This window comes from Cyprinodon tularosa, unplaced genomic scaffold (genome assembly GCF_016077235.1).
Source record: "Cyprinodon tularosa strain WSP-4 unplaced genomic scaffold, ASM1607723v1 ctg235, whole genome shotgun sequence".
NCBI lineage: Eukaryota > Metazoa > Chordata > Actinopteri > Cyprinodontiformes > Cyprinodontidae > Cyprinodon > Cyprinodon tularosa.
Window position 1 is genome coordinate 11987 of NW_024038880.1, and position 25206 is coordinate 37192.

At 43.1% G+C, this 25206-nt stretch overlaps 1 protein-coding gene across 2 annotated transcripts in view; it reads right to left on the minus strand.

The window, feature by feature from the left end:
* Positions 1-2161: 2161 nt before the first annotated feature.
* Positions 2162-25206, minus strand: part of adamtsl2 (ADAMTS-like 2) — a 55451-nt gene continuing 32406 nt past the window's right edge. For both annotated transcript variants that reach the window (XM_038287127.1, XM_038287128.1), the window contains exons 6-19: positions 23843-23988; positions 17892-18015; positions 17724-17804; positions 17459-17634; positions 17077-17380; positions 12494-12818; positions 9264-9367; positions 9025-9151; positions 8742-8955; positions 8397-8552; positions 7867-8037; positions 7591-7767; positions 7254-7398; positions 2162-3654 (exon numbers count right to left, since the gene is read on the minus strand). In XM_038287127.1, coding sequence (XP_038143055.1) covers positions 3536-3654; positions 7254-7398; positions 7591-7767; positions 7867-8037; positions 8397-8552; positions 8742-8955; positions 9025-9151; positions 9264-9367; positions 12494-12818; positions 17077-17380; positions 17459-17634; positions 17724-17804; positions 17892-18015; positions 23843-23988 — 2369 coding nt within the window. In that variant the 3' untranslated portion in view covers positions 2162-3535. The remainder of the gene's footprint in view (positions 3655-7253; positions 7399-7590; positions 7768-7866; positions 8038-8396; positions 8553-8741; positions 8956-9024; positions 9152-9263; positions 9368-12493; positions 12819-17076; positions 17381-17458; positions 17635-17723; positions 17805-17891; positions 18016-23842; positions 23989-25206) is intronic.

Genomic DNA, 25206 nt, shown 5'->3' on the forward strand with positions numbered 1-25206 from the left:
ACAGTAAAAAATGTCCATACTTCTGTTTTGTACAAAGAGGTATCAGTTATATAAAAACACACAGTACACAACAGCTTAAAATACACATCTGAATACATTTCAGCCATACTTCAAGTGTCAGGAAACTTTCCGCCCGGTCTCCAAGGAGACCAGACCAGAACCGGCATCAGTTGACCCGATGAAGAACCGTCGGCTGGCATCGGGACCGTCATGATAAATGAAAATATGCTACAACTAATAAATACTCTCCCACGTCGCGCAGGCGTGCCGGCGCCGCCCCAAACAGCAGCTGGGGAAGCGGGAATGTTTCTTACGGGGCAATGGCAGCGAGCCGGACGCCAAAACGACCTTAAACAGGGATTTTATGAACAGAATCATGCAGTATATTCAGCTGGGGAATAAGTTAGTCTCTGCGCTGCAGCGATGAACTCAACAGAAGGTGGAACATCCTCTCCAGCTTCACAGCAGAACTGATAACAGATAAATATTCAATAACAGCTGATACAAAAGAGCTTACAGTCTATATAGCAAGACAGAAACATCATGATAAGATTAAAAAAAGAACCTAAACTATCCAAAAAAGTTCTGCTCTTTAACACTTCCTTCATTATTCACAGTAGCTGCTCTACAAACACAAGGCCTTGAAATGTGCTGCATCTGAAATAAGCATGCCAGGCCAGAGGGGGCGATAACGTTCTATCAAAGGTGGATGAGAACTATAGGGTTTTATAGTTGCTGAGTGGAATACAGCTTTAATATCAAAAGTACGGAAGCCTAGAGTGGTCATACTCCACTTTTTTTTCTTTGCCTTTGCCTTCTCGAGATAATGACGTAACTATCTCGTTATCACGTTTAAACCATTAATTGTTTTCTTGTGATAACGAGATAATTATCTCGTTATCACAAGAAAACAGTTATTGATTTCTTCAGATAACGAGTTGATTAACCTGTGTGAGTAATGAAGGAGGCAGGCCAACAGCCCTGGATTCCCAGTCCATCCATGCCTGCGGGGGCCGTAGTTGTGCAGTCCAGGCACTGCATGTGTGCAAATAATCCGTGATATCTGCGCAAAAAACTTTTCACTCATTGTCGTGGTGGGTTGCATGGATACGGTAGAAACAAATCGGACTATTAATGAAAATCCTCTATCTGGACTCATTTTGGGGGTTAATGCATCCTAGACCTGTTGAGGCGTAACACTGGAGCTGTTCAGCCTGGTAACAGAACTAGGGATTAAAGCCTGAACTTTTTCGACACACACGCCCATATATGTTTTTTTATTTATTTATATATAAATATATATAAATATATGGCCCTGTGCGTGTGTATTTCCAATTATTGCATGAATGACTGAAGACTAAATTTGACTTTTGAAAATCCACTACCAAAAACGGCCAGAAGCTGGCAAGAGTGCATCTATATCAGGTGTGAATAAGAGGTTTTGTGCGGCGAGGAAAGCACAAACCCTTATTTTTAACTCGCATACACGGTCAGTTATTGATGCTGGTACATCAGCTGTTGCCGTAGCTCCCAGCTAACGTGTAGTGTGCGCAGCCGCACAAACAGCAGCACGATGACCAGCGTATTATTCATGTTTGCGTAGCACCATTTTGCCACTGGAATGCGTAAATAAGCTTCTTCGAGCGCAGCGTGCCGGTGTTCATGAAGTGCATCGGCTGACAAACGCAAGGGGGATTTCGATTGTCTTTTTAAAATTTATTTACCATCAATTTATTTTCGAGTGATTTTTTTTACCATGAGCCAGAAATCCGTAGCCTGACGTAGTCCTACTCAATTCTAGTCAGAATGAGTCTGATGCTGCTCCATAGAGCTGTGATTATGGGGCGTGTTTCGAACGAACCAGGAAAAAAAATGCCTCTGCACTCAATTGGATAGACCTACAACCAATAAGAGCAACGGAGTGCGTGACGCATGTTAAGTAACACATAGTTGTTGCCAACAAAAATTAAAGCGTGCAGTTTCACGCCTAGAATAAGAAGATGAGCCTTGATCGCGTTTCTCTGTTCCTCTTTTAAAATTAATTTGCTGTCGATATCTTCTAGAACAGACCTAATAGCAGAATCTACTCACCTCAACTCTCCAGCGGCAGCCATTGTTGTTGTCACCCAAGCGTGCTTTGGTCACGTGGTTGATTACGTTACTGTTGATCATCTGTCCATCATCGTATAAAGCCTGCCCTGACAATTTGATTGGCCCGCCAGATATTGTGCTAGCATACTCGCGCTACTATTGAGCAATGCCAGTCCGAACTTAAGTTCTAAGTTCGCAATGGCATCCAGGCTAAGAAATCCGGCCTGGGGCTGGAATAATTTAATCCCTGCAGAACAGGGGCACTAAGGCGTCGGAGGCTAATTTCTAATTGCTTAAGCCGAGCATACACTGTACGATATTTTCAGTTGTTGCACAAAGCTACAGCTCACACTGTACGACGAAACTGCAAGACTTTAAAGTTCACAGCTCACTATGTATGTTCTCACACTGTGCGACCCGACGCTCTGATGCAGTCAGCGCTACTTGGACTCGTCTATCTGGAAGCTAAACCATTAGAAGAGGAACATGTGGCTCACTAGAGTGAAACGCGCTGCCTTGGATATTTGGGCAATTTTGTGCTGAAAGCCCTAAAAAGAAAAGGAGACGACGTATTTGGACAAAGACATGGCTGAGCAAACGTGGCTACTACGGTCTGTCAATTTTTCAGAAAGAACTTCATTTCACTTGCACCCCCGCCATGCTGCTGGGTTTTCCTTTTGAGAAGAAGAAAAAGAATCCTTGTTTGCCCACTGAGCGATTTGCCCACGACCACCTTAAGATGGCCGACTGAATTTCAAACATGTTTGGTTTTCTCCCGACCTTACGATTCCTGATGGGGAGGTGGTCGTGAGAGGCAGATCGGCCCTTGTTACCCCCGTAGACTACACTACGCACCATCAGGCTGAAAGTTGGCCCGATCGGAAAATTCTTACACAGCTGGAGAATCTGCCCGAAAATGGCAAAAAGATTTATACAGCTTTATGAATCAGAAGTGTAAGCAAATCATCAAACCAGCAACATCGTCTCGTTACCTAAAACTTAAACACGGGATTATTTACAGAATTACACATAGGCCGCCATGACTTATAAATCCTCTCCTACTGTTGTGGTATTGAAGGATGTAATCAGTTTTAACACAAACCAATCATCTCGTAATCACGAGAAAACGTCTTTCGTTATCTTTAGATAATGATAAAATTCACTTGTTTTCTCGAGAAATCCACAATGAAAAAGTATCAAAGGGAGACGAACCCTGTGGGCTTCCGTACAAAAGGGTACAAAATAATCAACAATGATTTTAACTGGAAAGCCGGATAAAGGTTTAATCAGAGCGGGCTTGAAGGAAGGGAGAATGTGCACGGTATGCAAAGGGAAAAGCACTGCTTGCATAAAGATTACATCGCCCCTCTCAGGTCAGGAAGCGCCATGTGGTTCCTCATGGTGATGCTGAGAGCTGGATGCTGCAGTGGGGTGTCCCGGACGCCTACGGTCGAACGGCTCGGCAGGAGTGGCAGCAGGCCTTGCTGTAGTACCAGTGGCTGCAGAGGTTGACCTTCAGAGCCAGCAGGCAGTTGGTGGAGGGTCGGTCCTGGCAGCTCTCATCTGGATTAGGGGCGTAAACAAACCATCGATTAATGATTGTCAATTTAGGGTTCATTAGATTAAAATTTGTTCCGTCTGATTGACAGAAAACATCGGCTTGGATGGAATTTCTTTCACTTGCAATGTTGTCCACTAGAGGGCACCGCTGTCCTGTAATGCTACGTACAGACCGCACGCAGCAGAAGCAGCAAAAACAGCTTCATTTTTTATGCTTGTAAAAGTTTAGTTCTGACGCGCGGCTGAAGCATCTTTGCTGCTCTGGCTGCGCGGTAAACCAGTGAGTCTGATGCGCGTTGGGCGGAGCTACCCTATCCTTTCTTTGCCAGTAACAATGGTGGATGAAATCGAGAGACTCGCTGGGCTTATTTTAATGAATAAAGCTAGAGAACACCTTTGTCGGGCGCGTCTTCTACCTATCTGGATTCACAAGATAATTCAAAGCCGTTCGGTTTGTGGAGAGTTTCACCATCTACTTCAGGAACTCAGAGCCGACGAGAGTCGCTTCCAGCGCTACCGTCGTCTCACCCCGAACCCAGTTTGACGACCTGCCGTCCCAAAAGTTAAATTTTTCCAACTCCAGCAGCTGCTGCTTCTGAAGCGCGTCAGATGCTCAGAAGTTCGTGAGGCCTTTCGCTGCACCTTGATGCACGTCAACTATTGACTTTGCATGTAAACTAGCTGCTTCTGCTGCTTCTTCAGCGTGCGGTCTGAACGTTGCATCAGTGTAGCCTCACAGGTGTTTGCAAGACAAGTAAAGCCAGACCAGAAGCTCCAACTTGTAGCTCCTACTCTTTCACCTTTCATGGGGTCAACAGTTATATGGCTTCGTTTTTGTGCCACAGTAACAGTCTGAGTTCGCAGTGAGACTGATGGACAGCTTTTATACTCCCACCTTGCTCAAGATCAGTCTGCCGCAATCCCCACTCTGACCAGGTCTGCTTTGCCACCTATGCTCCTAATTCACTCCTTTACTTTGTGTTGGTCTCCGTGCTCGCTCGGCCCGATCCCTGCTCGTTCAATCAGCTTCATCTCTGTGATCGTGTTTGTTAGAGTTGAGCATGCAGCAGAAACGTACTGAGCGAACGGGGCAGAGTGTAAACTCAGCACATCAGTCTCACTAGTTGCTCAGAACGGTAACTGCGTGTTTAGGTCAGTGGCACAAAAATACGGCATGTAGTTACAACTCTTTCACGGATAGGAAAGCGGCTCAAGGCTGCCATGCTGAATTCAGACAGCCTTCAGCCTAACAGATGTCTTTACATGATGGACACACACGTTGATGACGCTTGTCAAACTGGGACTACAGCCTTCTGAAAAAACAGCAAGAGAAAACAGTTCTCCACCACACAATCGCATGTGTCACACAGAGTAGATGTCATAAAATAATGTGCATTTGTTAAACTCTCTGAGGTTGGCCTCCTGTCAAGCAAAGGTTTGTGGGAAACCATAAAGCTCCCAACAGTTGCTAGGGACATCCCCATGCTAACTACAATGGTGCTAGGAAGCCTCCTGCTTCCTGATCTTTGTGCTTTCTACCAGGACTATTCGGACAGCACTTATTACGACAACCAAATGCACTTCTGTTGTGGCATAAGTGTCCTTACCGATGTAAGGAATTTATAAATGGATTAATTATTTCCACTGTTCGATGGCGAAGAGGATGCAGAATTAACCTTGTGTGGTCCTGTTTATAAATATAAACACTGGATAAATTTAATAGCTCCCATTTAGCTGTGCTCCATGGAGGAGAAGCAGAACTTTTATGCTGAGCTCAGATGGAGAAGATGATATAGAAGTGGAAGGCATTAGGCTGAACATTTGAAACAGAATAGAAACAGAATAGATTATTAGCACTGTAGACGGAGAAGGCTTTAGTGAGTTAGTGAGCTTCACAGAATAAATTTTTAACATTCCTCTGAGAGCAACCAGCTCCAGAACCACCTGTTTAAAGTCGTAGGGAAGCGGCCGTTCCAACCGTTGGATTTCTGAATTCTCCCGAGTGGTGCCCGACTTTACAAGAGTGAATAAAGTGAATGTGATTGGTCGATTATCAAGGGGGCGGGACTGTTGTGGAGGAAGGTTCGCAAGCAGATTTGGTTGTGGCCGGTTTGTCGGAAGCATCTTGCTAACCAGTTAGCAACTTAGTGCTAGCAGGTTCAAAATGGGAAATTCCATTGGGACCAAGTAGCACTAAATTGGTGACTTAGAAACGACGCTGTCAAGGAACGCTATGGACAGCGGAAACATGCAAGAGGAGGAGAGTTTAGTGTCGGAGGTCGTGGATGAGTCTCCTCCGTCATCCATTTTTTATTTAGAGGAGGAAAGCGGGGACGAAGATGTTGTGGAAGAGGACGCCAGGGCGGCAGAAGCTTGGTTTGGTGTAGAAGGCTTCCAGCCGTACATGTTTGAGCCCTTGCCTCGCAACGCTGCCAGTTCTGTTAGCTCTACGCCTGCCGAAGACACAGACGTCCATCCCCGTGAACACTGGGACGCAACTCAATGGGAAAGGAAAGGATTCTGGTTTCAACCGTTGCGTATATTAGCTGCGACACATGAATCAAGATGCTATGACCGAAAACATTTGATTGACAGATGACCGTTGATATATGATTGGCCGAATTTAGGTGTTTAGGACTAACTGGCCTGCATAAGATAACGGAAAACCCCGCCCCACAGATTTTAAGACAGGATTTTAAAAAAATATATAAATGTTCTAACTTTTGGGACAATATGGTCTGATAAAGAGTATATTTATATACATGTTTAAGCCAGAATGATTTGACATTTAAATACAATTTCCCTACGACGTTAAAAGTGCCGCTAACAGCACCCAGACGAGAGCTAGATCTCAGTTAGCGTCCGCTAAATTGAAACAAACTGGCATATAGTCTGACAGTATGTCTTTAAATGGTAGCTAAACATCTCAGTTAAACAAGCTGGACAAAGGATGGACTCATGCTGCCTTTAACACCAGGATACCTTGGAGAAATAAACTAATTTCATTCTTTTTGCTTTTGCCTACTAAGCTCCTACAAGACAGAGCATTCTGATGCATAGAACCTCCTTCTATAGAGTCTACACCACCTTTAAGAACTTCTACTACTAATAATATCTGCTCTGAGTTTCTCTCATTTGTGGAACGTCATTAAATCAGTGGCATCCAGATTCAGTCCTAAGGGCTGCTATCTGCCATGATGGAAACTACATTTCAAGACAAACAAAATGGATTAAAAAGCTAAACTGAACAAAAAAGACCAAGGAACCAGCAGCTTCCTGGAAATGGAAGCTGCAAAAAAAGTGACTCAAGTAAAGATACTCAAAGAAACTCCAAAAATCACAGTAATCAATTGAATGTACTTTGTTACTTTCCACAACTGTTTTTATGTAAAGTTTCAGATGTGATATTTTGTAATTTTTTTCTAACTTACTTTTTCTATTTGATTTTTTTTCTCAGAAATCCCTTGAAAAACAGATTGTTAATCTCAATGATGAATTTCCTGGTTAAAAATAGGTTTAATAAACCGAATATTTCTTAGAATCAACCAATCACACAGCTCCTATTTAACACCTTCACTCTTTCAGCTCTTCCTCTTCCTCACCTGGGGGCTCAGTGGGGCAGGCCTGCAGGGTGCATGTCTGCTTGGCCACCGGCTTGGTGAGCGGGTCGCAGCCTCGGACCAGCTCCCTGCCCTGGTAACACTTCACGTCCCTCATCCTCACTCCCACGCCGCATGTCTTTGTGCACTGAGCAAGCAAACAGAAACAGAACAAGGAAAAGTGGATCAAAACTACAGAGTGTGACACACATCAAGGTTCTTCTAGAGGTCTGTGAATCGACTCTTTGACATATCAGAGTTCAAACTGATGCCAGCCAGCCAGCATTTAGAGCCTGCAAATTGCAAACAGATGCAGTGAAGGAGGTGGTAGTAGAAGTACCTCAGACCAGGGGGTGGTGTACCATTTGAAGCACGGCCTCTCGAAGCACGTGGCTTCCTCTTCAGGCTTCTCGTTGGCTCCACATGCCTCTTCGTCAAAGGTGACGAACTTTCCTGCGCTGATGCCGGCGCACAGGACGATCCGCCGCTTCACGCCACGGCCACATGTGGTGTTGCACTGCAGATAGAGAGGCAGAGGGACTCTCCTGGCTCTTCACAGGGACTTCAACTGTTTTCTAGGAGATGAGGATTTCATGTTCTGGTGTGGTGGACTCACCCGCTCCCAGTCTTGGCTCAGCCAGTGTGGAGCACAGTCCCTCTCTCCACAGGGATGGATGGCCAGAGGCTTGTTCTCTGGGGGGCACTGGTTCTCAGGAACCACACGGCCCTCTGGGGTCTTACAGTAGACGTGGCGGACCGTCCTGCCATGGCCACAGGAGCCAGAGCACTGCCACAGACACAAAGAACGATTCACTGGATGACTCATGAAGCCTGTATCAACACCAGATCTAAGAAATGTCACAACAGAAGGTTCAAGAAGGAAGAAAATGGAAGAAGAGGATGGACTTCATGCTAGTAGAGTCTTTCCCAGAGCTCCCAGCATTGACGGAGTCTTCATCTCTAAGGATCTCTGACCCTCTATACCCTAGGAGTTGGTGAAGCTCCCAGAAAACACTTGGATCTCTACAGTTTGAGCAGCCAGACAGGAAACTGAGCAGAAGAAAGATCTGAGGAGTCAGACGGTTCTGCAGATTCCAGATGAGGAAAGAGGAGCAGAAAGATGAGCAGAAAGCTGGGAAGACTCACCGGGCCCCACTCTGACACAGTCCAGTGGCGTTCGCAGGGCGGTCCGGTGCAATTCTTTACGTTTGGTGGTTGGGTCATGGGGTCACATGATCTGGTCTCATCGGAGCAGCGGACGTCTCGGGTCACCTGAGCCTTACGTCCACATTTAGCAGGGCACTGTATGGAACATGACACGCAACGTGTAGCCTTTAACTAGGGATTTAAAAGGCTAATAAAGATGAAAAATAACTTAAAAATACAAGAAAATAACGTTCCAGAAGACTTTGGTCCTGAGTCCAGGAAACAAAACCAGTAATTTTCAATCTGCAACAGTGATTTCTACACCTGATTGGGGGGGTGTCCTACCTCAGTCCACTCTGCTACCTCCCACTGGGGGCCACAGGTGGGGCTCTTACAGGCTCGCCTTTCCAACGGCCTCTCCAGGTCAGCCATGGTGCAGAGGTCGCTGTAGACCGAGCTGTCCAGGCCTGGAGAGAGCATCTTCCAGCAGCGCACCTGACGGAACTGGAATCCCTCCCCGCAGGTCCGGGAGCACTCGCTCCAGCTGCTCGCCTCCCACCTGGAACATCACCTTCACATAAAAACCGATGCAAACAGGCAGAGAGCGGATATAACAGCAGGACTCTACCTCGGCTGACACTCTCTACCAATGCAGAAGTCATGGACCGGTTCCGGTTTGGTCAGAGCATCACAGTACATATCATGGACCTCCACCCCATCGTAGCGAACACACGTGACAAAGGACTTGGACACGCCTGGATTAGGATTAGGAGAAAAATATTTTCATGCATCAAAGCATTACCCATAAGGAAGGTGTCTGGTTCTAAATGAATCTGTTGGGTAGATTGCTGATCCAGAGGGAGTTACCTATAGAGCAGGTCATGCTGCAGGGCTCCTGGGATGAAAGTTTCCAGCGGTACATGTCAGCAGCACTCAGCTTCAGGTTCTTCTGGTAAAACCTTTGATTCCCCCTGTGAACACAGAAGGACACAAAGCTTTATATTCATAGAAAGTTTAGTGGAAGGAAAAAATACCAGATCAAGGGTGCAGCAGTAACTGAAGCTGCGCTCCAGCTCATCTTAATGCATTAGAAGACTCTCCACAGTGATGTCATTCTTCCACTCAGACCCATTGTCTCCTTCCACTTGATAGAGCTGTTATTTTTAATAAGCTGCCCTTTCTTGGTTGCAGCTCCAACATACCTAAAAATGGAAGGTGGCTGATGCAACCAGAAGAGGATGATCCAGGTCCAAAAAGGAAAATCTATTTGTAACCACAAACAGGTCTAAACTGGAAGGCAACCAGATTTTCACTTAGTTTTATTGAAGACATTTCCACACCTGTCCAGGAGTCTTTGTCAATTCTGTTAGCTCACACCAGATCATTTCTAGTTTTCCATCCTCCAGTTAACTAAACCAGTTGATCAACTGTTGGAACTAATCTCTGAACAGGCTTTTTACTTTCTGGACCTGGATTTTCAACCTCTAGATGCAGGGGGGATTTACCATTAGGCAATAGTAGGCAGTTGCCTAGGGCGGATCAGTCCATTTGCTGCACATGTTCAGAAAGGTCCAAACAGACAGCAGCAAACCATTTGAAAACAAACCATGCAAAGAGCAGTGTTGCCAACTTAGCGCTTTAGTCGCTATATTTAGCCACTTTTCAGACCCCTCTAGCACTTTGATTTCTAAAAAGCTCCTAGCGCCACATCTAGAGATTTTTTTCTGCTACTGGAGACTTTGGAGACAACATCTAAAAGCAGCGAACTCTGCTCTCCAGAGCGAGTAGATTGGTAACCCCGCCTCCTGCTCTCCTCTATCTTGTCTGCTGTCATGATTCATGCAGCTATTATTTCATCCAAATGAAAAATGGAGAACAGATAAGCAGATCATGGCTTGTCTACAGTGAAAAGAAGGACTGGGTTATTTACTTTGGCCTTTTTGGAAACACAGGAAGGAGCAATCAGCTAAGTGAGCTTAGTGCTTGGAAAAAATCTTTCATTCCTTTAGAGACAGCATGAAAAGTCAGCTGAGTACAAAACTCTCTAAGTGTTTTTTTTCAGTCGTGATCCTGCGAATTCTGCACTGCTCTCAGCTCCTCCTTGTGTTTTGATCTGAGGGCTCTTTTCTTCTCTTTGAGGAAAGCTTTAATTTTAGGGTTTATCAGGGCTTTGTATTGGAAAAATTAAGTATTGTCACAGAGTCTACACAGAAGTAAACCTAGTCTGTGATGCCAGCAGTCACTGCTGTCTTCCCAAACAGTGGAGCTGAAACAGTCCCTCAGGGATAGATTTGTTCTTCGAATTTGTTCAAGGAAGAAAATGTTTTTCAAAAATTGAACATTGGAAATCTTGTCAATCAACAAAAACGTTTATGAGAATGATTTTAATTTGTACGCAAAAGTTTAACCGTTTTTCTTCATTTTCTAGGGGGAACTAGGATTTTAGGAGTTATATTCTTTTTACATCCTGCATTAAATATTTCAGACTGTAGGTGGTCTCTGTGGAATGTTAGCAATATTTCTATTGGTCCGCTCTAAAGGTGCTGACTGAATCTAGAAGTGTCATTTGCTCCCTCCCAAAAATAAATTAAAAACACAAAATCTGAAAAATACTAATTTCTCTGTGCTACTCTCTGTGTTACTCCCTTGTATTTTTTTATTTTTATTCCTTATTTCTATTTTGTTTTTCATTGTGAGTGATACATGTACACTTGCACCTTAATCCTGATATACTGTATATATATTGTTTATTCTTAATGCACATTTTCCTCCTTGTTTACACCTTCTTTAATTACTATGCCAATATGTGACGAGTGAATTTCTCTGCTGTGAGATCAATAAAGCTCATCTAATCTAATCTAATCTTGAAATCATTCAATTTGGGAAATACTCCTGAAAAAATATCAAACTATAAAACTAAAAGTTGAACTTTTATATGAAAATTATACATTATTCTATAAATCTTTTTCTTTGTTTCAGAACATTTCCAAAGTCCCTTATTTAAAAATATATTTTCTTCGAAATGTTATTTTCTGAAACATATTTGATTTAAATAATATGAGAAGCTAATTTCTCTCCATAAAAAAAACTCAGGACTGTTATTTATTGTAAAACTATTCTATTGTTGACCGATTATGATGGAGTATTAGGGCCAGGTTAGAGATTTAAAAAAAATATATATATTTTTTTTGAGAATAAAGTCGTAACATTACAAGAATTAAGTCATCGTTCAACAACCCGTTTCAGAAGAAAGCTTGGAGCTCCGCCCAGCAGATGACGGCCGACCAGCTCCACCAATCAGCAGCCAGAGTCCACTTTGACATCCTGCCCAGTTTGATGCTGCTGCTAAAAGATTTCCTGATTTGTCAAACCGATGCTAAAGTAGAACTTCACACGATGCACCACATTCCTCATTTTAGGGAAGAAAGGGATTCTTCTAAGAGTTAACATAAAATACAATTTTATTCTCATAATTTTACGACTTTACTCTCATAATTTTATGACATGCTGGTGAAGGTTTTCCATCATTCAGGTTCTTGTCATTCCAAAAAAATTAAAAACAATCCACTGGACTTGGTTTCCAAGTTTGACATTTTACGACTTTATTCTCGTAATTTCATGACTATTCTCGTCGTGACTTTATTCTTATATACTCCGTCGTAGATTACATGGCGAGAAAAAAATATAATTTATTAGAATAAATAAAGGAAACCAAAATTAAAACAAAATGTGAATAATTAAGCAAAGAGGGATTAAAACCACTAACAATTAAAATAGAACTCTTAATCTATGTCTGATGTTTATATTAGTTGTTGAATAAACCTTAGATGTTTTTTTTTATTCTATTGCATTTAATGACCCATTCAACCATTTATTTTGAGAGTTGATCAGTTTGTTTATTTCTAGGTTGCTGTAGGGTTGATCCTCCACACTAATCAGATAAAGCTGCAGTAAACAATGACTGCGGCTTAGTTTCCAGCACATGGTTCTTGTCTGCAGGTCCACCTGCTGACCGTCTGAGCCGCCAGATTTACTGCCTGATAAACAGCCTCCCTGACAGCTTCACCGTCTGCCTGCCAACATCTGTTTGATCTCACCTGGTTCTGTTGGAACGGCCCGCGCCCGTCTGGGCGGTTCTGTTCTGGTCGTCTCCGCTGTCGTTGCCTCTGTGTCCCAGAGCGAACTCAAGGGTCTCGTTCAGGTCCAGCGGGTCGTCCCGCTCCGGGTCACTCAGGCCCATCCCGGGTGGGAACAGAGCGTCCCCCTCCGTCAGCAGCTGATTGGTGGAGATGTTGATCAGCAGCTCGTCTGGACTCATCCGTCCGTCCAGCAGGACCCTCCAGATGAGGTTGGTGGAGTCTGGAGCAGAGTCCAGAGGTCCACCCGCAGGGGGAGGTTTGATGGTGCTGTGGCTTTGGTTCCCTGGACATGGAACAAAATGGAAAATATGATCTTTTCCTTCATCTGCAGGATTTCTGATGCTTCTGTGTTTTAGCTTCATTAAGAGGTGAAGGCTAGTTATAGTGAACCCAGGTATCTGACCTGACATAAATGTAAATGTAAATCCATCTCTGCATTTGACCCGTCCCCTTTGGGAGCAGTGGGCTGCTCCATCGTCTTCTCCTTCGTTCCCATCGCCCGGCTTGCCACAGGTTTGCCTGCTGTGTCTAAAAGTAGCAGCAGCAGCAACCCAGACTGACAGCTCATTGGCTCATTTGGATCACGTGCAGCCTGGAGCCGGACGCTCCCCAGGGATTTACCGTATTAACGGGAGAAGAGGCGCAAGGGAAGTTAGACACTGCCATCAGACAACATGCGGTAATTTATAAAAGTTTTAAATCAGGTTGGGTCCAGATTAGCCAGCAGGTGGATCAGCTAATCCGTGACCTCTGCTCTAGGCCAACACTCCCTTATCCCCAGAGATGGGTTGATGGACAATTTAGGAACCAAAAACATGATAACGACACCAGACTTCTTAAGGTGTTTGCAGGAAGAAAGCTAAGAGTCAAAAAGCTGGAAAAGCTGCACTGAAAAATGTCATGATACGTGTCTGGCTCCTAGGGTTTGCTGTGGAAACATGATGTCATCTCTAAGAGAGCGTGTCTTGGTCCTGCAGGGGTGAGCATGCAGCTGAGATCCAGCCGAGCAGCCTGAGAGCCCACAGGAAGGCCATTAGCACTCATGTTTGTGATGCAGCCATTTTTAAAAGACAAAAACGCCACAAAATTCTGAATTTTTTATCGACCTTGGTCTATTTTTTGTTTCTATGAAATAAATAATGCAAAGCTGGAAGGGCCATCTCCCACACATGCAGAAAATGGAGCATGAAGGGAGGCTGGTAAAACTGGACAGATCTTTTCTCGTCCACCGAAGAGACAGAATAAACTCTGAGGGTTTATTTTCTAACCTCTGATTTAATCTGCATAGAGAATCAGTTCACTGCTGCTTTAATGGAGCAGTTTAGGATTTAAATAAGGAAGTTTTGATTGCATTTCATGGCATCATAACAACAGTTGGTAGTTTTACTTGGTGATTTACTTAGCTTTCATCGTTTAGATTCTATTAAACATGTAAACAATAAACTGACTTATTATTTAGTTAGAAAACATTGAAGTATTGATAAAAAAACAAAAAACATTTAGCTTCTTATGATGAAATAGTTGGAGAAGCATTAAGAAAGAGGGCGGAGCCACTTCTGTCTAAATACAGTTTTGGGGTGAAAAAAATAGTTGTTTTAAAAAAGTGAAAGTTCCTTCTTTAAAGTTTGACTTACAAATAAATCATTTTTTTCTGCTAATAAACTCTATTTCGTATGACGGAGTATTAGAGCCTGGCAAGAGATCTTTTTCCTTCTATTTCGAGAATAAAGTTGTAGAATTATAAGAATAAAGTTGTATTTTATGAAACTCTTCCAAGAAGCCCTTTCTTCCCTAAAATGAGGAATGTGGAGCATCATGTGAAGTTCTACTTTGACAAATAAGGAAATCTTTTAGCAGCAGCATCAAACTGGGCAGGATGTCAAAGTGGACTCTGGTTGCTGATTGGTGGAGCTGGTCGGCCGTCATCTGCTGGGCGGAGCTCCAAGCTTTCTTTCTGAAACAGGTGGTGGTTTGATGACTTTATCTCGTAATGTTACGACTTTATTCTCTAAATATTTTCTGACTTCATCAGACATGCTCAGAGCAGTAAATCTGATTAAACCATGTTTATCTGCATTTTAGTTGTTTCTTTCTTTAGATTACGCGCTATATACCATGAGGTTAAAACGAAACGAAAACATAAAATTCAAAAAGACTAGATTCATATTTAAATCCAAAGCCGAAAAAGTTAGCCACCGGGAGTAGCGTAGGATCCCATTAACAGTGCAGATTGGGCATAGAGTGATAAAACAGAAAGGATTTTAAGGCATTTATTTTCTCAGGAAATACATTATTAATCTTAAACATATTATATTTTAGTATTTTTACTGTTTTTGGGCAGGGAAAACATCATTTAGGTATGTTTAACTAAATAAAATCGAGGATGACCTGGGTGTATATCTGGATGAACAAATGAGCTGATGGAGCATGCGCAGAACGGATCGTGTTTCTGGGACCGGGTAGCGACAGTGCAGGATCCGCTCCGCTCCGGCCAGGGCAAGATCCTCTATTGAAATCGCACCAAACAGGAAATAGAACGGCGAGAAGATCCGGTTTGTCAAATTAAAATATAGTAACAACAGATCGGTAACTAGAAATTAGAGCATAATTCATCTATATTTCAAAAAACTAACACCATTGATTTAAAAAGATTGGATGCAAACTATTGGTTCTTCAACAGACCAGGAAGCAGATTTTTCATCTCCATCAGAAACCGAACATCTGCTGGATGCTGATTGAGATTTTTTAACCTGTCATTTTAAATTAAGCGTTCATTCCTGCATGTTTTGCTCAAATTAATTTAATGATAATATTGCACATGATAAGTCGGAGTGCAGCAATAGGGGAGGAACAGCGGAGGCTGTAGGCTTTGCTTTGCGAAGGAGGTCTGGAGCGCTGCGGGGCGGAGATGGAGGAGCAGCTACAGCTCAAACTGTAAGACGAAACCGCAGGTTTTCGTCTTACAGTTTGAGTTCAAAGCTCGCAATGTATGTTCTCACACTTTGCAACCCGACGCTACAATCTACTGAGTGGAAGAAGAAAAATCCTTGTTTGCTCTCTGAACGATTTGCCCACGACCACCTTACGACGGACGACTGAATTTCAAACATGTTTGATTTTCTCCCAATTTTACGGTTCGTGATGGTGAGGCGGTCGTTAGAGGCTGATCGCCCCTCGTTACCCCCTGTACGCTACACCACACACCATCAGGCTGATAGTCGGCCCGATCGAAAGATTCTCACACGACTGGAGAATCGGCCTGAAAAGTCAAAGAATTGCACACTGTATGCCTGCTTAAGGGACTGACAATAAATTGAATTATTTTCTTATAATGGAAAATGAAAATAAATCATAGTTTTCTCCATTTTGAGGGGTAATAAAAACTTTAATGAATTAAAAAAATGGACATAAGGCATTGTCTGATTGGTCTTAAAGAAAATTCTCCTATTTCCTAAAGCTGTTGAAGAGACAGACGACCCTCACAAAGCGGTCATCACTGGGATCACTCTGCTCACCATGTTTGTTTCGCTGCAAATCACAGACGAGACCGAGCTCAGCCCTCAGCTTCTGAACCAATTGAGTCCTTTTTAAGGCCACTAAGTTAGGAAGGGTCATGCAGTCATCTGCACTGGACATACAATCTAGAAATAAGTAAAAATGTCTTCAATTAAGTGTATTTACCCTTAATTTGAGTAGGTAAATGAGAGACTTTGCCAATGGAATGAGAATTTTTACTCTTAGAATAAGATAATTAGATAAAATACACTTGAAATAAGATAATGCAATTGTGTTTTCCTATTTTAAGTGTAAATTGTCTTGTTCCATTGGCAAGATGTCTATTTTACCTACTCAATCCAAGAACAAATACACTTATTTTAAGAAAAAATGACTTATCTAGATTTCCATTTTTTCCAGTGTGGTGATGAAGGAAGTCTTGCACAGGTCCCTAATAAATGATCTATTATGCTACGTTCAGACAGCAAGCAGCAGAGGCAGCAGGAGCAGCTAGTTTATATGCAAAGTCAATGGTTGACGCTATCAAGGGGCAGCATAAGGTCCTGCAGCGCATCTAGAGCAGCTGAAGCGGCGCATCATGAGCTTCTGAGCATCTGACACTTCAGAACCAGCAGCTGGAGTTCGGAACATTTAACTTTAGGTGCTGGACACACCACATCAACCAATGAGAGAAGCTGATCTGGGAGCTGGCAGGGAGTCAGACACAGCACTGCTGATGCAGAGCGCTATGATCACTCCTCTGAAACAGTTTATTAACGCCTAAATTAACTTAGAATGTAGAAACCTGCCGGCAAAATATGTTCGATTTTATTATTCTGGTCCAGACTCCACTAATAGTAGCGGAAAACTGCGAAGATGCGGCCGGGCCAGAGGCAGCTGCTGCTCGGGATTCCCAGTGAAAGCGCACTGCCAGTGTGTGGGGGGTAATATGTAATTTCTTGTCAGCCTGCCAAACATTGTATTTGAGAAGACTGAAAGACTCCTGGTCAGATTTGAACCATAAACCATAAACCACTCGTCCTCACCTGGAGCTTTGGGTACGCCCGCTTTGTCCTCATCACAGTCGATTGCTGTGGTCTCTTCAAACACCTCGTTGGTCTCCTGGCCCTTCTGTCCATCTGCCTCATCCGTCGCAAAATGGCCTCCTGGGACGTCCTGGTCATAAACACTGGCATTAGGGGGCGTGACGCCATCTTCTTCCATAGACGCTTCACCAGCTGAGGCGTCTGATCCCGTGTAGACCGGAGGAGGAGGAACAGGAGGCAGGGAGTCCCGCAGGACAGTGTATTCGTAGGTGATGTAAGGCGTTCGGCCGTTCTGGTTCCACACCTGTGTTCAGACCAGAGCCCATGAGAATGAAGTCACAAGGTCTGTAGTTCAAAATAACCCAGGTCGATGTGGACGTACCAGAATATTTATCGCCTGGTCGATGGGACCTTTGGCAACGATGTACTCAATCCCGGTCTCATACACGTCCATGGGCCGTCTGTATTTAAAGATGGTTCCTGCTGCATGGAAGTTCTGGGGACTATCCAGCTTGTAGGCGCCATTAAAGAAGAAGTTTCCCGCCTGGTCGGTCACCGCTAGAACAAAGCAAAAATGGAAAATCTAGAACAACAAAGATGCTGGAGAGAGAGAACGTTACCCATCTGAACTTTGTCTGAGAGCGTACCGAGAACGTCGGCTGACTTTTTCCTCTCGATGATCTGGATATCCCAGGACCCCTCAGGGATTTGGGTGATGAAAGAATAACCTGAACCAGAGGGAATAGTGAGAAACGTAGGCCTTTCTCTTGGCGTCTGCTAAATAAACGACAGAATCAAAGCCTACAGAGGCTCACCCAGAGTGGTGGCTCCTCGCCGAAAGTTGCCGGTGACTCTGCTGCAGCTGCTGCCGTCTCCCCGGCAAACACCACACTTATCCAAAGTGTTGGATGAGAACAGAACGCCGTCGCAGCCGATCGGCTGGGAAGTGAAAATGGAAGCAGGAGACAGACATCAATGTTTTTATTTTTCCTAGTATGAGCTCTTAAATACAGGTGGTATTCAGAGGCACAAAGACATAAAACAGAGCCATTATACACTTAATAATTATAGGATTTTTATCAAAAAGGCACAAAAATGTGCACAAATAAGGACTAGTTGTATTAACTATACATGTAAACAGAGTTTTATGGGGCCCCCAGGAACTTGGGGCCCTACAGTAGGCAACTGCCTAGCCTAATGGTAAATCCCCCCTGGGTACAGGGAAGAAGAGCCTCAGGGAACATAAAAAGCTACAAACACTGCGTCAGCAATGTGAAAAGTAGACGCATCATGTCTAAACCAAGCATCAATGAGTACAAGGTTTTTCCAGTTTACTTCTATCCAGTCATATTTCTGTCATAGCGGACTGGGAACGACAGCCACTCAGACATTAACTGGTAAAATCCCAGAGTAAATTTAACAGCTGCAGACCTAAAGCCTCCAAATTAGCTGAAAACTCAAGTTTCCATGAGCCTCCAGCTTCGTCCAGCCACGTACGTCACAAAGGTTGGAGACATGTTCTCTGAAGAGGAGAACGAACAGACACATGCACCTCTGTTTCAGGGAGAGCTGCTCTTGGCTGGCTGCTCTGTGTCAAGAGTAAAGAGCAGGGAAGGGAATTTATGGTTTAGGTAGCACCGAGCCATGAAACAAATACTATACTTTTATGAGGAACAGAAAATGAGGATAAAGATGATGAATGTCGGCTTTAAAACACACGTGGCTCCTCAGGCAGGCCACCAGCAGAGCCACTATAAGCATGGTCACAGATTATAACCAGTGGGAAAGTGTTTGTTCTCGTACTGAACATGTTTGTACCCTTATGGGGGTGTTGGCCCAGTGGTGCTGTGAGAAGGTTGCAAGTACCTGGTTCGATCCCAACAGTCTGCACTCTGGGTTCCTGAGCAAACCCCAAACTGCTCCCCGGGTGCTGCACAATGGCTGCCACTGCTCCCCAGGTGGATGGGTTAAATGCAGAGAGGGAATCTGTCCCATTTTGGGACAATAAAGGTATTTATATGAAACAATGCAGCAAATAGGTTTTAATATCTAAAATGGTTAGCTTTGAGTAAAGACGTCAGGATAAATTTGCATCCACGTCGTCATGCTGCAGGTGTTTTCCATTTATGTTAAGAAAGAAGAACCGACATTAAGCCGGGCATACACTGTATGGCTTTTAAGGTCGATTCTCCTGTCGTGTGAGAATTTTTTCAATCGGGCCGACTTTCAGCCTGATCGTGCTTCACGTAGTGTACAGAGGGTAACCAGGGGCGATCAGCCTCTCATGACCTTCCGATCAGTAAAATCAAACATAATTGAAATTCAGTCGGCCATCTTGAGGTGTTTGTAAAGAAATCCTGCTGTTGAAGCAGAGCTACGAACCGATTTACCAGAATCTCGAGCACTGCTCATGCACAAACAAGGAAGTTCTTCTTCTTGTTGGAGTTTCGTCCTTGCTGCTATCATTTCAACCCCCCCCCACCTCCATGCAGGGGACAAAACATCATGTCTGGGCAGCCAAGCCAACAATTCCCCCTTTCAGAGACATAGACCAGTATCATGTATTACAGGCTAACAAAGAAGCCAAAACGACTCACATGGTTCAATTTTGCATGTTTTCTAATCAAAAACAAGTTTTTGATCCACTCTATTAAGCTACGAACTCAACGCTTATTCTGACATTTTGAATTGAAAAAGCTTTCTGGATGTGAAAAGAAACGTCTGCAAACTTGGGAGCAAAGTCCAGTGGATTGTTTTTATTCACTTAAGAACTTCTTTGGACTTCCCAGGAAACAGGCTCTGGGTCCTTAGCTCCACTTTAATAAACGCTTAAAGTCTCTAAATGTCCCAACAAGTTCCAGAAAGACCTGATGGAGCTCCAATAAGGACTCAGACCTAGACCTTATAAAACTGCCTTTGGTTTGAGAGAACCTCATTAACTTTTTCTCATCATCTTAGATTTAAAGTAGCTTAATCCTAATTCTGATCTTCCATTAGTTTATATATGGTTTTGTTTATATGTCTAAATAATAATGCACAGATAATAAATTATCAATTGGTTCTCATAGTTAAGCTGCAAAAACGTAATTTGTTATTAAAATAAGTGCATTTTTCTTGAATTAAGCAGGTGAGACACTTTGTCAACAGAAGAAGACAATTTACATTCAAAATTGGAAAAAACAACTATAGTCTCTTATTTCTAGTGAATAATATCGAACTATCTTATTTTAAGGGTAAACATAATCATTCATTGGTAGATCATCTAATTTTCCTACTCAAATTAATTTGAGAAGTTGTGTAGTGTATTAAAGGTGTATTCCTTCCGTTTCATTTCAATAAATAATTCTTTGCACTGTAAAAATGATCTCGAAATAAGTAAATATTTCTGAAATTAAATGTATTTACCGTTAATCTGAGAAGGTAAATAAGATGATTTGCCAGTGGAATGAGTTTCTTAACTCTTAAAATATGATAATTAGATTATATGCAGTTGAAATAAGTTTTTTCTTATTTTAAAATTAAATTGCCTTGTTTTGTCTCAATTCAAGAAAAACACATTTATTTTAGGAAAAAATTACTTATATAGATTTCTATTTTTTGCAGTGCATCCTGTGAAATGCAGTTGTTTCTCGTTAGAAATATATAATGGAGTTTAAGGTCTAGATCTGAGTTTTTGTTGGAATGATTCCTCTGCATGCAGAGGCATCCTCTGTATGCTAATTCACTGAAGGCTTTGATATTCAAAGTGAGGATGTTATCTGGACTGTAGATAAAGAATCCTTTACATCTTCTTCTGTTGTGATGTTTAAATTTAACAATTTAAAAGTATATTACTGCCATCTACTGGTATGGATACTGGAACAAAATGACACTATACTAACACATTCATTATATATACTCTACTTTATATCAATAAAATAATAAACCAATATCCTCTATCTTTATCTACTAGAATTGCTATTTATCATTAACAATATCTTAATAGTTTATGATATTCTTGATGTTTATCTTGATATATTTAGTCCGTGAGGCAGACACCCTGTCTACTTTTAAGGCTAGGCTTAAAACTTTCCTTTTTGATAAAGCTTCTAGTTAGAGTGGCTCAGGTTATCCTGAGCTATCTCTATAGTTCTGCTGCTATAGGCTTAGACTGCTGGAGGACATAGGGACCACTTTTTCATCATTCTGCTTCATTCTATCTCTATTCTCCCACTCTGTGCTCTCTTCATCCTCTGACATGGGAGCTGGCTCGGAGCTCGTCTGCCTGGCTGTGTGTTTCCTGGACGGGGCCGCCTGTGGAGCTGGTTGACAGTTGCTTTTTGTATCTATGCTTCTTTTTCTATGTCTGCTTCTGTCTCCTTGAACCCCAGTGGGCCTCAGCAGATGGCCGCTCACACTGAGCCTGGTTCTGCTGGAGGTTTCTTCCTGTTCAAAGGGAGTTTTTCCTCTCCACTGTCGCTACAAGCATGCTTAGTGTGAGGGATTGCTGAAGAGTCAATGAGTCGAGGCAATCAGCTGGTTTTCCTTAGAGAGAAAACTTTGAATCAATCTGACTGGATGATCTGGTGAACTGGAAAGTGAATTGGAGCTATAGAAATGAACTGAATTGAATTGAATTAAAATGTATGTTCCAGATGCTCTTGTTCTTCCCTCCATCTACAACCTTGTAACTGTATTTTCCAACTTCTTTGGGTCCCAAAAACTTTTTATCTACTCTGAATTATCCTAATTTTCTCTGTCTTATTCTTGGTTGGTCTGAACACTTCATGACTATAAATAAAATGAGTTTCTCTACTGTTATAGTGAATAATGTCTCCTTCCTTTGTCCTTGAACTCTCTTCCCTGCTTCTGCGTAGCTTATATTTGTTATTTAACATGTTTCATTTCCACAGCTTTGTTTCTCTCCTCCCATCCTCCATAGTTAAGTCTGTGCTGGCCTCCACAGCTGCAGCACCTTTCTTTAGTTTCTTCCCTGATCTCCTCCATTCTGTCTTCTCCTCCACATGTTCAACACCTTTTCTTTCCCCTACAAACTGCTGCCAGGCGTCCATAGCTCTGCCACCTGTAGCACCTGAGTGGAGGTGGAACAAACGGTCTGAAACTCATCCAACCTGTTTTAACTCTTTCAGGTAGAACCGACGACTATGTTTTTATGCAGCCTCTGTAGCTTCTTAACCGACCTCTAAATTCTTGTTAATTCCTGTTATCACTCCTTTCACTGTTTTATTCTCTCCTATGACTTTTATCTCTATGACCTCCTTTTCCTTAGTGTTCAACATCCAATGCTTTGCTTTTTTGCTCCTCATTTTTGCAAATTACCAGCAAGTTTCCATCCCTCAAGTCCTTCACTAATTCGACTTCCCTAATTTTTTTTACTTATTTCCTTGGAAATCAAACTGCAGATCAAATGACTGTTTATCTTCAGCACTGAGTCTAAATGTTATTTTATCTCTTCTCTGACAACCTTTCTTCCTACAACTCTTTATTCATTTAAACAGCTTTCTTCAAATTCCACTTTATTTCCTTGATTTTCAAATGCCCTTTTACCTCCTCTATCTGTCTCTTTCCCATTTCAAACTGTTGTCCTTTCTTCCTCATCACCATCTACCTGACTTGCCATATTGTTCCATCCACCAACCTGTCAGACAGAAACAACTGGTCTGAGAGCGACTTTTCAGACCCCTCTAGCACTTTGATTTCTAAAAAGCTCCTAGCGCCAAATCTAGAGACTTTTTTCTGCTACTTTGGAGACAACATCTAAAAGCAGCGAACTCTGCTCTCCAGAGCGAGTAGATTGGTAACCCCGCCTCCTGCTCTCCTCTATCTTGTCTGCTGTCATGATTCATGCAGCTATTATTTCATCCAAATGAAAAATGGAGAACAGATAAGCAGATCATGGCTTGTCTACAGTGAAAAGAAGGACTGGGTTATTTACTTTGGCCTTTTTGGAAACACAGGAAGGAGCAATCAGCTAAGTGAGCTTAGTGCTTGGAAAAAATCTTTCATTCCTTTAGAGACAGCATGAAAAGTCAGCTGAGTACAAAACATAGAGAGGAAAACAAGAAGAAAAGGGACAAGAAGAGAGGGACACAACCTAGAACAGAGAATGGATGTCTATTCTATTAACATTTCTATATCTCTATAATGGGGCTGTTTGATGTGTTGTCTTAACTCAGAGGGCCCCCTGCCTGTCTTTGCCTAGGGCCCCAAATTCCCTAAATCCACCCCTGCATCTACAGTAAATAAAAGGGACACATTCCTTCTATTAGGCAGTTCAATCAATCTGGGCAGATGCTTTACAAGCCGAGTTTTATCTGTTGAGCTCCTTACTGCAGTTAAAATGAACTGAGATCTCAACAATTCTGAAACTTGGAAGAAAACAGAGGTGGAAGCCAAACCAGTGCTGCTTTTGATCTGTCAGAGTTTAGCACCAGTAGCTGATCTTTCAGTTAAAGCTAAATATCTAACCCTTAAGCACCTTTCAGATAAATTGAGTGGTTCCTGCGAGGATTGTTTTTCAGCCCACACCAGTGTCTGACCTCACCAGTGTACTTCAGAGACACTGCTGAACCTCATGGAAAGCAAGCTGAGACTGTTGTAGCTTTAAATGATGTGATAACATCATGTTGAACCCTATTCAATGATAGCAAGGTTCCAAATGAAGCTGTTTTTGCTTCCTCCGGTCCTGGAGCCCGTCCCGGAGAAGCCTAGCCCTGCCTGGCACTAGAAGCTGACAGCTGGGAGGTTAGAAACAACTGGCACTCACCTCACACGTACCTTCCACACAGACGCCCCGGTAGCTGCTGTACTTGCAGGACGTGCCGTCTCGCGCCGTCACCATCAGCTGCCTCTGGCCGTCGGTGGTGGTGCAGTGGAGGTCACAGGGGTTGCTGGAGATATGGACGTAATCATCTAAAGACAGGGACGGGGACACGGGACATCGTTATATCTTTCCGTCTCCTCAGGCTAAAGGCAACAGACATGAAGTGGGTATTTACTCTGAACTCTAAATGACGTTGGCCCTGCCTCCAGCTCCCTCAGGACCTTTTAATTTCAGCAAAGTAGGAATAAAACCCAAAGCGTTGTTGGAAGAACAGGTTTAAGGCCCGAACGCAGTGGCTGCGTCCAATTTTTAATCTCCGATCGGATTGTTTTCCATGTAGCACTGACTGCATATAGAGAGGCTCTGACTAGGCAGGGTGAGCAGATCTGAGCAGACTGCTTTCACCTCTGTCTCTGTGTTACACACACATTAAAACTATATCCCATAACGGCTTTGGATGGTTTCTATGCTGACTGAGGCAGACAGGGGATTCTCAGAGAGATCTGAGAACTTTATCTAAGAGCTGAGAGAGATACGTTGAGCTTACCTGCTCTGTCTGACCCTCATTATTTTGGTTTATCCGTTTTCTGTCCTCCTGAACTCCCATCATGGGTAAAGATTTCTTTTTTTTAACGCTTCATTCATTGTTTTTCCCCAGTCTGTCCTGTTTGGGGCCGTGTCACACCTTGCTGATTGATTTATCCAGCGTATGCCTGACCTCCCAGAATCTCCTGAAACGCTGGCGTACGATGAACTTTCTATGTATTTTTTCAATTTTGGGTTTATAACTTGGGTGTGTAACTTATGCATAATGCACGGCAGCATCATGCCCATGATATGATGCACAAGCCAGTCCGGAGGCACCCGGGCTGCAGAAAAAGATGGCTTTGATCGCTGTATTAACCTAGCTGCTGTTTACCGCCCGCCAAAAAAAAAAAAAAAAGGATAAAAAAGAAAGAGCAGCAGATTGAGATACGCCATTATACAGTAGCTGGAAGTTAGAAACACGTTCAGCGCTCGTCTGGAACACGTCAGATACGTTGATATGCGTTGGAAAGAAGTTCTTGATAATTTACGCAGAAGTTAGGCAGAAGTTACTCAGAGGTTTAGGATCAGCTAGACGCCACGACTGATGAGGAACTGATGCTGAACGGATGTCAGCCATCAGATAACTGACCTGGAACCGACGGCCTAAGGATGGCAGACGCTGGCATACGAGTCAGGAATCCAGTTTGTGTGGTCTGTTTTTGTGTTTCCTTTCCTCTGCCACCAGGTGGTGCCCCGTCCTCATTAGGTCTCCCTGCACA